The 12,832-nt window shown below is 41.4% G+C and overlaps 1 protein-coding gene across 4 annotated transcripts in view; it reads left to right on the plus strand.

Moving 5' to 3' along the window:
* The window catches only part of LOC110952305 (importin-13-like), a 435,553-nt gene that overhangs the window by 405,389 nt on the left and 17,332 nt on the right, over positions 1-12,832 (plus strand). Inside the window, exons 1-5 of one of the 4 annotated variants that reach the window (XR_007941409.1) lie at positions 2,410-2,536; positions 2,972-3,058; positions 8,988-9,113; positions 9,205-9,561; positions 10,451-10,704. Coding sequence is in view for 3 of the 4 variants with exons in the window: in XM_051947230.1 (XP_051803190.1) it covers positions 2,990-3,058; positions 8,988-9,113; positions 9,205-9,561; positions 10,451-10,704 (806 nt within the window). In the remaining variant the exon portion in view is untranslated. Of the gene's footprint in view, positions 1-2,409; positions 2,626-2,971; positions 3,059-8,987; positions 9,114-9,204; positions 9,562-10,450; positions 10,705-12,832 lie in introns of those variants that run through there. The other 3 variants (XM_022195805.2, XM_051947229.1, XM_051947230.1) reach the window with 3 other exon arrangements.

A 12,832-nucleotide genomic window follows, 5' to 3' on the forward strand; every position in this document is an offset into this window, starting at 1 on the left:
CCACGTGTTCCCTGTTCAAAATAGTCGCTGGACCGGACTCGGTGCCATGACGCGTAGACTGACATCTACCCACGCCGCGCAGAAGGGCACACAGGCCACATCATGTGTTACAGAGCATCAACAGTGACTACACACACAGATAAATCACCTCAGCTTCTGTGAGATCCATACAGTTCTGAAAATGTTCATTCACATTCACCATTTTACGCACAACAAAGATCATGTCATAGGATTTGGCAACGTGTTCCTGTTTTTTCTCCCCCGGGCAAACACTCGTCTCTTTAATGCATTTATTATGAATTCAAACTGTAATAAAACGAAAAGAGTAGAAGGAATTTATCACACGTGTATATATGTAATGTAAAGTTTTTATGTAACTTCAATCGATGGTTTGTTTAATAAATGGCTATTTGGAAGTCATGTTGTGCCACAACATTGTGGCCCTTAGAATAAATAAATCAGCACTAACTATAAATCCTGAACAGCGTGAAGTGACGCTGGAGATTTTATTTATAAAAAAAATACAATTATGATATAATTATAAATGCTAATTCAGATATTTGACTCTTTTTGAAGCTAAAAAAAGTATCATCCTTGGTGGGTTTTTTTTTTTAATCCATGACTGGCGCTTTCCTCCGAGTGTTTGACTGTGTTGTGATGTCTGTGCTGAGCCACGTGGAGGCGCTGTTGCTCCACAGTTGATTCTCCAAATAGCCACAGGTCAGGATTTAATAACAGTTCCTCAATTACACTGTTCAGAAGCCACCTTTTTCACACAGAGTTATTTCATGATATTTCTTGGTTTCCATGAAACTGATGCTCAAATTAAACATTGCTGGTTTGCAGAAAGAACAAAAATATATTTGAAAAATAAAGGGATTTTTTCCCCCAAATTTCCTAGATAAAGTGGTGGCTGCTCCATGAAATAAAGATATTACAAAGGAACCTGACATATACACATTTTTGTGGTATGATGATCATGCATTGACATTTTTATGGTGAGAGTAAGAGCTCCTACTCTGGTGCCATGTGGTAATATGGTTGTAATTTTTGACATTTTATTTTATGTTAGAATCTGTTTAATATAGTTATCTATTCACATTTTCCATGGTACCTGGTGGTTGTTATATGAAGTGAAGATATTTTTTTAAAAAATAGTATTTTGTGAGGCTACAAGCCTGTGTTGGAATGGATAGAAGAATATTAAACAACCACGGGGGTAAGGATTTTTGCAGTTATTCTTCTTATTTATTTATGCTGGTGTTAAATTGGATTCATGGAGCAGAATTCCACACTGCTGCTATCATCCTGATTCGGTTTTAATTGCACATTTATTTACATAAACCAGATAATATGTGTCCCCTTTGTGCAGTTTCACTTCCAAGTAAGTGAAACTGAAATCCTTTCTCCTTTCTGACCTACCCTTTTATTACTTTTTTCTCGACACTGGCATCATCTAGTGATAGTTGTATAATGATGATTCTTACTTACAAAAGGAATTAATATTCTTTTCAGCCACATACTTGACTGCAGTTTTTTTTCTTATTTAATTGTATATTAGAACCTGTAAATAACTTTGCTCTATGTGTGAAAAACGTAATTGGATATTCTTTTATTAAACGGTAGTTTGTAGTTATGTTTTCCGTCATTTTATCAATATATTCATAATTACTAGACAACACATTGTTTTAGATTATTTACACATATTAATGCATAAGAGGAGTTTAATATGTTCAGGGATTTGAGTGACTTGTGGGACCAACAGGAAATATTTATTTTCTACCGAAAAACTGAAAGGTCTATAGCTATTATTGATTATTAATGTGTTGATTCTTTTGATTAGTGTCTAAAAATGGAGAAAAATTGTTAGCGTTTTCCAAAGTCCAAGATAATGTCTTCAAATGTATACAGACCAAAGATATTCAGTTTTCCAACATAGAGTGGTAAAGAAACAGAAAGCATTCACATTTCAAACTTTTTTCTTTTGTTAAAAAATACTCAAATTGACCAATCGATTATAAAAATAGCAATCAATTCAATAATTGATAATTAACTCACCAATTGTTGCAGCTGAAGTTTTTCCAGAGACAACCGTGAGATACAGTATAGTAAATACTCTTTAGTTCATTGCCCCTGACACCATCTTAAGCTCCATAATGTGAAGATTTTATCTTATTAGATTTATGAAAATGAAAATGCCACATTCAAATGTACATATTTACATACGACACTTGAAAAACAAACAAAACGAACAAACTAATAAAGTGTAAACTAAATAATTTGGTAACAACGACAGTATAAAACAAAATTAACTAACTAAAGGTTAATAACAGTTTAACACATAGACTACCTTTAATATTTTGAAACCTTTAAAAAATCGCTGTCTCATTTACTGGGTGGTGCTTGACCGGTTACAGTTCGATACCGGTTTTTCCCACAGCGCCTGAATGTAGCAAAGAGCTCCTGGTGACGGAGAGGAGGCAGAAAAGCGGCAGGGAGCTGCCAGCATCGTCTCATACCGTCGCAGGACAGAAAGGTGTGGAAATATCGGACCTCTGGACAGCCTAGAGATAATACACGCAGACGGCATTGTTTTGATAACATTGTCACACTTGGAATATACTAGTAAAGCCTTCTCGCTCAGTTTTATTCGGTGGTAGGGTTACGTTAAGTTACACTGCTACGTTAGCTAGTTTGGCGTTAGCATAGTGGCGCTAGCTGTTGCTATACCATTATGCTGTAGTGGAGGTTACCGACCGCTAGCCTGCTCTCAAGTTAGGCGAGCTAACGTTAGCTTGCCGGTTAGCCTCTCGTGTCATCCATAAATTAGTAAATTAGTTAAACCGCGTAGCTAACTTTAACGTTCCTCATGCCGCAATGGAAATATTAACGGAGATGACACTGTTTTTTTAAAGGCAAGTTTAGCGGTGGCTGCTTCTCAATGTGTTGCTCCTCTTTAATCGTTTGACAGCTCCGTGTCCGCGGAGATATGGAGACGCCGGCGAGAATAGCAGCCACACCGGACGCCCTGGACTTCACGGTGGAAAACGTAGAGAAGGTGAGTTTTTGGGTCAGCTTGTCCCCGACGGCTCATACAGCATCGGAGGAGATTTATAGACCAAAAGAAAGGGGGAAAAGCGCTTGCGTTTCTGCTGATTACTTGAGAGGGAAAGCAGAAGGGCTGCATTTGCCTTGTAGCTACATAATATTACGTTAATTAACACTTCTTACAGAAGTGATTTAATCTGGAGAAGTGACGTTGCTCTTTTGAGGACTTTAGCCGTGACTGAATGTTTATAATGCACATCAAATAAGAGCAAAATAACAGGTTGCATCTAATTCTTTACAACCTCTTGTCACTTTCTGTACCATGCTTATTTGGATGTTGTTTTTCTTCAGTAAGGTTAAATGTATATTACGCTGTGTTTGTGTTTTTGCCTGTGCATGCTTGTTGACTGCCAGGTTGCTGTGGTGCATCTCCCTGCTGGGTGGCCGCTGACTCCGGCAGAATGGGGATGGGTGGGGGAGACAATGGAGAGGATGTAGAGGGAGTGAGAAAAAAAGGTGGTGCTCCTGTGGAAGAGCAGAGTCGATGTGATGAGATGGAGAGAGAGGGGGGTGAGGCGAAGGAGGGGAGGGAGGAGAGGGAAGGGTCGATGTCTGTGACAGCGCCAGAGAAAAAGAAAGGAGGAGGAGGGGGTGAGAGGAGGTTGGCGATGCGACAGAAATGATTAGAGGCAGGTTTAAGGGAGAGATGCACATTCCTGTAGGGAGAAATGGTTTGACTTGATTCTGTGGTTTTATGGTGTAATAAAAGAGGAGGAAGAATAACAACCAGTATCCACAGTCCTGTCTGCTGTGGGATAATCTCCGCTTTCATTTCTTCATATTCAATTTCCACAGGTGGAGAGAAGACTGTCTGTAGGAATGTGTTGTTTTTATTTGGCATTTGTAAAGGAAAAAACAACAACAAAAAGTCACTTCCTTGCCATTTTGACTAAAGTTAGAAAAAACACTAGTACATACTGTATGGATACCTAAAATGTATAATAAATGTAATCAGGAGCGTCATAAATGGCTAACAATATATGAACATAAACTTAGTGAAAAGCAACAAACACCCAGGCGTGTAGATATTGACTGTTTTTCCGTTTTTGAACATCCCCACTACACTGAAAGTGATGCCTTGCATGCCAGACTACCACAAGTGAGCAAACACAGCGCAAGATATTCAACAAAAAATAACCTGAACCACATGTGAGTCATAATCTGAAGCAGTATATAATGGTTTAATGTCAGTGTCGTGATTATTTCATGAATAATACATTTAAGAAATGTTTAGACGTGTCACCTGTGATTTTGTACTCTTAATTTTTTTTGAATGCGTGGGCTGTTTGTAGAGTTTAAGATGCTTTTTCAGACTGTAAAACAGCTTGCATCAGGATTTAGTCTGCTCCAAATGGTATAGTGCTATCAGTAATCTCATTAACTGATACAACACGGCAAACAGCATCTTAAGTATCATTTCCCATGAAGGCTACATGCGCTTTTATATTCATGCCACTGAAAAGATACTGTCTTTTATGACTCTGCTATTTTTAGAAAGTATATTTACCTTCTGCTTCGATGTTTTTTTTTCCTTTCCATTTTCTTCTTTTGACTCGGATAACACTTCATCAGTAGGATGTTAAGAGGAAGACAAAAGGTTTCTTTAGAAAATATGTGTTCACTGAAAGCATCATATCAGCATTTGCGTCAGACTTTCAGTTTAATGACTCAGATGCTGCTTTCACGAGTAATTGTATTATTCTTTTTGCGGAACAATCCCAGCAGCAGGTAATTGTAAATATACATGCAGGGCGTTTAGAGTGTAGAGGAATTTTCAACAGCTCCCAAAGAGGTTTTAGCCAAATCGCACATTGCCAGAATGATGGACATTGAAAATTAAAGCAATCATTTCTTTAACCAGTTCTGTTAATTGAGGTTTTAACTCGTCAAGCATATCAAATGGTAGAAACCACAGGAAATTGATAGATTTATGTCAAACAAATTAACACAGCGTCATTGCGTTTACTGTACATGCAGTAATATGCTTTCTGTCTTGCATAGTAACCCCAAAATTCCTAATCTGTCATTTTAACTTTCCTTAGGTTTTTATTTATCTTGTATTCTATTGTATTTAACTGATTATTGTTATTGTTGTTTCTGTTGTGTATTTTTATTGTTGCGTATCGCATGTTATTGTGTTTTTGTCTGTTGTTTGCTGCTTGCTGCACCAAAAGTTGCCCCGTGGGGACATTAAAGATTCCTTGACTTGACTTGACCCAAGAAAAATCCTGTATACCACCAGCAGACATATAATATTGTTTATTCATAGAAAGGCAAATTGTGCTTTCCTGTAACAATATTAGAGCATACGCCATTGCTAAAAGAGTGAAATAAAAAGATAAGCAGTGCCAAATTGTCAATTTGGTACAGTGGGGTGCTGGTGAGTGTGTGTTTGTCGTACACATGGTGGTGGAGATGATGGTTCCTGGCCCAGTATTTGTATGCGTCTAATAGAAGGCTCTTTGTTTGATCTCGGGTCTGTGAAACAACGTATCACATTGTCAGTATCTTCGTGTGTATAATGAAGGGGGGGATCGTATACTGCCTTACATTTCCGCCCAACTATAATTAGCTTTAGAGCGACTATCTGCCAAACAAGTGGAATTTAGAGGAAATTCATAGCGCTGCTGTTGCATTTCTCCCTCGAGACAAACTACTGTACCATCAGAAGGAAAGACAGCATAATACTGGGTCAGTCCAGGTCTGCATCTTGCTCAAGGGCACTTGGACTCTGCTACTCCTGCTATCACAACCATCTGTAATCACGTCACTTCTACACAGGATGCTATTGAAGCCTGTTCAGTAGAGCTTAGTTCTCAGATTCCTTATTTCTCTGCCATTTGGAAACTGTAAGTAACGTTAGGATAAGATATATGTGACAGGAAGGGCTGTCTCATTATTAAGTAGTTTTATGGAATTTTAAAGCGTAGGAGATGATTCAGCCTCTAGCGAACGAATCATGGAACGTAGCAGGGCAGCCGAATCTGTCACAGAGAGAAATGATACACGGTGTGTTGAGTAGTGTTTTGGTAGTCAGAGTGGGAGGGAATTTTTATCCACTTATTGACGAAAATACATGTAGCTCAAGGTGGAACACATTTCTTGTAGGTTAAATGATGCACACATCTCCTAGCGTGAGTGTGTTTTTCAGTGTTCGTGTCGGCAGCCCATTGATTCAGTGACTGGAGGTGATCAGTCTTTTGAATTATGCAGTGAAAAGGGAAATTGTTGAGACACTTGGTTCAAAGGATTATTTTCTGTTCATTCGGTGAGATTTCACCACTATTGGCAACATGGTATTCTTAATTTCTCTCTTGGCAGTTTGCTGTCAACAACCACCCGCGCACACTCTCACACAAACTATTGTTCTTTGTTCCCTTATTAATCATCATTCCTCTGCATGTCTTTGATTCTCACAGTTATAGCGCGGTGTCATGATGGGTCAGCGGTGTGATGATGCCTTCTGCATCACAGCACGAGCATTGCCCTCCCATCGCTACAATAGCTTCAAGAGTGACGCCCTCGTGGACAGATGGCTTGCAAACACAGTGAACCTATGGCCATCACCTGCTGTGTGTGAACACAGTGTCCAAAGTATGTTTAGGCTTTTGCACTTGTGCCTCTTAAAGATGTGGAGACAGAGAGATTTCTCTGATACACACTGAAGTATCATGAAAAGGCTGACCCTTCTCTTTATCTAAATATCCTGCCTTGTACTTCGTATTCATTTTAACAAGAAAAACAATTACTTAAGAATTCATGTTTGCCCTGGTTATTTTTAATAGCAAAGGTATTGTACTGTTCTTTGTGGCTCAGGAGCTACTCTGTGCTTATTCTCCTGGGTTTGAGTATACAAGTGTATACAGCTAAATTCTTTGTAGTTGTATGTAAGAGTTGACATTGAATCTGTCTAACTGAGCTGTGGTTTATCGCTTGCATTCCCATTTTCTCACTTCTCCTGTTGGAAAAGGGCCGTAGAGGAGGCTAATGATCTCGGACAGTGTCTGCCAAGAGCACGCCGTCCTCAGGTGAAGCGCGGTGTTTCAGACAGTTAGATACCATCTGTAGATACAATTAGTTGCTTCAGCTGGAAGTAAAATTAAAAGCTGCTATTTCTAGAGATGCACATGTTTTTTCTCCTGTTGTAAAACCCACTTAACAACAGACAATTAAACAACGTCAAGATCACTGCTAAGATGCCTTGTGTGATTTATAGGAAAAGACAGACAATGCTGCTTTGTGAGAAGATTAAAGCAGCCAAATGAACAGGCTGTTTTGCGCTTTGTGCTTTGATAATAAATCTCGGAAGGACAGACACACTCAGACACCGCTCTGTTTGGGATTGGATGAGGAGAGGTCTGCGATCACACAGTGGACTGCGGTAATGATCCGCTGTTGCTTTGAACCGTAATATCACAGCCTCATTTATAGACAGGGCAGAGTCGAGCTGACTAACAAAACCATCCTAATGCTTTTTACAATGAAAGCATAATAATGACCCATAGACAGGCGATGCCGGATTCTTGTTTCATAAGTTCTGTCCTGCAGGTTTGTCTGCATTAACCTACATGGATAAAGGAAACATTGCATAGCTTGTTTTCACTTGTGTAGTGGTTTCTCTTTAACAGCTGAAACTGTAGTCACATGTGAATTGAAAACAGAAACCTACAAGCTAAGAAAAAGTGGAAGGCAAACATCTACTACACGTACAGTACTTTATTTGCCGCACATACTGTAGTTGAACCTATCGCTCTCTTTCACACATAGAATGCCACTCTCTATGAAGAAACATCTCATTAACAGCCAGCCAGTCATGCTCAGAGTCTCACACAGTAAATGGAGATGGATAATTGCATTGGAGGATGACAGACGTGGAGAAAGTGCCACCTGAGACTCTGCTTCCAGTCAGCATTGACGTTGTATTGATGTTCTTCTATACAGCTGCACTTGCATCATTGTACTCTGTGACCAGTTGTGTTTTCTTTACAGTATTGTTCATCCTCTGTGTTAAACAATATAAAGATTTCTCATTAGTGAATGGGTAAAATGTAAATCTTCGAAGATTAGGATCACAATTGAGAGCTGAGGGGTAGGATGAGACTGGATGGACAGTTTAGGCAGGAAGAGGGTGGATAGAGAGATGAAATGAAAGGGAAGAAAGATGAGAGAATGGTGGTGAAGGAATTGATGTGAGCAGGCTTCAGGGGTAAAAGACAAGGATCAGAAGCTCGCTGAATAGATTTTTTTTTTTTCCGGTGTTGCTTGTGAGACAGTTTGCGCTGGCAGCCAGTAGTTTTAGTTCAGTGAGCATGTACATGTGCGTGTGTTTGTGTGTAAGACAGCAAGAGAGAAATAAATAGACATTTTGCAGAGTTGTGCCTAAACCTTTCTTCTGGCATTGCTAGGATTAGAGGTGTCTGTTTAATTAATGCTACTTTTTCCTTTCTTTTATTTCCCCCTCTCTCACTCATCCTTTATCTCCTGTCTCTTTGGCTTGCTCCTTGTTGTTCTCCCTGCACTCAAGTACTCAAATTACTCAGAGCTGTGCTTCAGAGAGTGCTGTTTTCAGGTCATTGCCTTCTCGACTGTTGAGGCTTTGGAGGTAACCTGTCTTACTATGTGTCTGCGTGTTTCCAAGTGAGAAAAGATGTTCTTTTCTCAAGGTAACCAGCTCTTTCCAGCAAGCGAGCGCTCAAAGGACTGCGTTTGTCTACTCTCAGTTGGTCTGTTTTCTCAGACATCCACTGGAGTGTGGAGTGTAGCTGCAAACATTTCTCACAAGAGCGCGTTCAACTCCTGCATGGTTCGACCGTCCACAGATTTTATGGATTTGTGTGACTGTTCTCACTGTTTTTCTGCCTTTTCTTCTTTGTTCCTAGGCCCTCCACCAGTTGTACTATGATCCCAATATAGAAAACAAGAATCTGGCCCAGAAATGGCTAATGCAGGCTCAGGTCTCGCCTCAGGCTTGGCAGTTTTGCTGGGCCCTACTGAGCCCAGATAAGGTACAGGGTACACACACACTCACAAAGACACACACATACACAAACACTAAAAGAAACGTGTCATTCACATCCTTCTTATTTTCTCTCACAGGTGCCAGAGATCCAATACTTTGGTGCCAGCGCACTTCACACGAAGATTTCTCGGTACTGGTCCGACATCCCCACAGACCAGTATGAGTCTCTGAAGAGCCAGCTGTTCTCTCAGATTGCCTGCTTCTCATCTGGCTCCAAGATGGTGCTCACCCGGCTGTGTGTGGCACTGGCCTCTCTGGCACTCAACACAATGCCTGAGGCCTGGCCTGGCGCGGTGGCAGAGATGGTGCGGGTGTTTCAGGAGGAAGGGGGAGGGGTGGATGGACGGGCACGCTGCCTGGCATTGCTGGAGCTGCTCACCGTCCTGCCCGAGGAGTTCCAGACCAGCCGCCTGCCACAGTACCGAAAGGGACAGGTATGTCACCTTCTTCAATCTGTCCACAGGTTGTCTTTGCGTTACCCTTCGCATCAAAAGGTGTCAAACCTCTATATGACATAAATAACTTAAATAAGTAGAAGTAAATAAGAAAATGGTCAAGTCTAGGTGGTAAATGCGTTTTCAGAATAATAGCTTTGTTTGCATTTCTATAATTCATATAATTTCTGTTATAACCTTCAAATCGTGATTCATTTTAGACTTCTTTATGTTTTCTTTTTATGTTCATGTGCAGATGCTTGTGTGAGATAGTCATGTTTGGCTTGATATGTTAAACAAAAACTGCAAACAAATGCGTATATGTACAGCACCCTCCATAATTATTGGCACCCCTGGTTAAGATGTGTTCTTTAGCTTCTAATAAATTCAGTTTTTTTTCTAAATAATATAGGACCACAATGGAAAAAAGAGGAAAATCCAACCTTTAATTCAAGTGCATTTATTCAGTGGGGGAAAAAAACACACAAAGAAATAATTCTTTTACATGAAATCATGTGTGCCAAAATTATTAGTATGACTGATGTTAATACTTTGTACAATCCCCTTTTGCCAACAAAACAGCACCTAATCTTCTCCTATAATACATTTTTCAACAATTTTCAGTGTGAGAGTATGCTTCTTCAACAAAAATTGAATTTATTTTAAGGCTTTCAGCACATCATAACCGGGGTGTCAATAATTATGGAGGGCGCTGTACTCCAAAAAATAGGGTTTCAAAAACAAAATCTGTGTCAGTGCAAAATAAAATCACCAACAAGAAAGCATTTTGAATTATCCTCAGTTTTCATCATCAAGCTATCGAGCTGAGAAACATACACACATGAGCAACACTCCAGCAGTCTAATCCTTGTTATTATCGTCCCTCAAGGTTCGGGGAGCCCTGGGCCGGGAGTGGGGGTCAGTGTGTCCCTTATTGCAACAACTGCTTCGAAGGACGGACAGCCCGGGGGCAGTGAAAGCTCGCGTGCTGCGCTGCCTGTCATCGTGGGTGCTGCTGGATGTGCCCCTCAGCGAGAGCGAAGGCCTGGTGCACGACTGCTTCAGTGCCCTCCCTGACCCAGAGCTTTTCGACACAGCGGTGGAGGCGATAGTTAATGCCATCTCGCAACCCGACTCCCAAAGGTATGTACACAGTTATGGTTGCCAATGTGTACTCATGCCAACCCAACAAAAAAAAGAAAAAAAAGAAAAAAGGAGGCAGTAGAAATGAAATAGCATTACTGTGGCATGAAAACTCATCTTGTTAATAACTGGAGAAATTACAGTGGAGCAAAAATGAAGGTAGAGGGAAAAAAGAGAGGGAAAAAAGAAAGATGTATTAGCCAAAGGCAGGAAACAGACAGGGTGGGCACTAGAAGGGCATCAGGGAGGGATGGAGGGAAGGAGGGAGGGATTGATACAGGGCAAGTTGACAGCCAGGGGGAGGAGAATGGCATTTCTCGGTTGGCTGGCGTTGCTATGGTTACAGAGCTGGGGAGAGATGTCATCATGCCCTGGTTGATTCAGACATGGCAGGCACCCATTACCCCTCCCCTGGAGACAGAGAGAGAGGGCGGGGGTGACGGGACGATGCAGAGAGAAGAAAGGATGCTAAGAGAGGAAGGAGGAGGAGGACAGGGGAAGGTGTGAAAGTGTGCAAGAATAAAAGTCTTCATCCTCCATACCTCTGCGCTGCTGCACAGACGGGGGGGTTGGACCTGTGAAGTTGCTGCTGACAAGTCAGTTTAAGCGCAGTGAGCAGATGGTAGGAAGACGATTAATGGCAGCGGAGTTACAGGTAGAATATCTTCAGTCTCAACACAACACTCAGAACAACACAAGTGTTGCTGGGCTCCCAGGATAGATTGTTGGAAATGGGGTCCTGATTTCTGAATTTCAATTCTTACCACAGTCACTTACTTTCATTATGCATTTTCCCATTTTTTATTTATTTGTTCTGTTACTCATGACTGATCACAGCCCTGTGCAGTGTGCTGGTGTGTGCTCATCAGGTCCTCCCAAAGTGGTGACTGTCTCACTTGTAGCATCCATGGAGCCACTGTTATGTCGGGGCAGTGTGCAATTTATGGGATTACACTGAAGTCACTTGAGAATATTCTGTTTCTCGTGTACGTTTATGAGTGTCAAGGAAACAAATAAATCTATTACAAGAGTAGGTGAAAGGTTTTTTCTTCCAAAATCCATAGAAAGTCAATCAAAGTCCACATTTTTTTTCATCCTGTAGATTCCCCTGTCTGTTTGTTCTATATATGTTATATTTCCTCCTACTCTACCTCTGTTTCTTTGTGCTCTTCCTTGCCATTTTCTCATCTCTCACCATCAGTACTAAGCCCTCCTCCCTGTTTCTTGTTCACTCTCTCTGTTTAAACACATTACAGTCAACTCATTTGGGGGGATGCTATTGGTCCAGCTGCATCCTGTTGCCAGGCAACCCATTTCCCCTGTCTCAGAGTGTTGCAGTAATTGCAGAGGGGATCAGGGAGGGGAGAGGGATATGGGGGGAGGGAGGGAGGAGGTGGAGTGAGAGGGAGAGAATAAAGGAGGAGTCAGGAAGGAGGCAGGAAAGTGTATAATGGCAGGACAGGGGCAAAAGAGGATGGACAACTATGAGTTAGAGGAGAGGAGACTGCAGCAGAGAGTCTCCAAGGAATCTCCAGAATGTCATGTCTTACGAGGGAAATGGAGAAAGGCATACAAATCCATTTTGCTCTCTTAATCGCATCACATGCCCACCAAGTCCTCTTTTCCCGAACCAAGAGTGCATGACCTGCATCTGCAAAGCACCTTATTAAAAATGAATGATCCTCTGAGTGCATGAGTGCAGTCTGCTGTTCACATGTGCATAGACACACACAGGCAGTCACTCAGCTGAGTGCAGTTTCTGGTGCTGCTCTCAGAGAGTAGCTCAGACAGCCAAACGCAGAGGATGTAGGCCAATAGGCACACAGGTATGGGCTTATTAGATGGAGGCCAGATTCATACACATTGCGTTTCAGCAGGGTGTAGTTCTCTCCAAAGACGGCTGAATCAGCGTGGGCTGCTGAATAGGGGACTTGGCTTCATAATGCAGGACCATAGAACTGGCGCCTCGGCTCATAAGAGGGCCTGAGGGAAATTAGAATGAAAAATGCATCCCAGGACCGCGGCAAGAGATGCATTTAACCTGCACAACAGAAGGTGCATATCATTGTCATTTTTTTTTCTGGCCACTGTTTTCCTTTGGCTGCTCCCATTCTGTCAGGAATGACAT

This window comes from Acanthochromis polyacanthus, chromosome 4 (assembly GCF_021347895.1).
Source record: "Acanthochromis polyacanthus isolate Apoly-LR-REF ecotype Palm Island chromosome 4, KAUST_Apoly_ChrSc, whole genome shotgun sequence".
NCBI lineage: Eukaryota > Metazoa > Chordata > Actinopteri > Pomacentridae > Acanthochromis > Acanthochromis polyacanthus.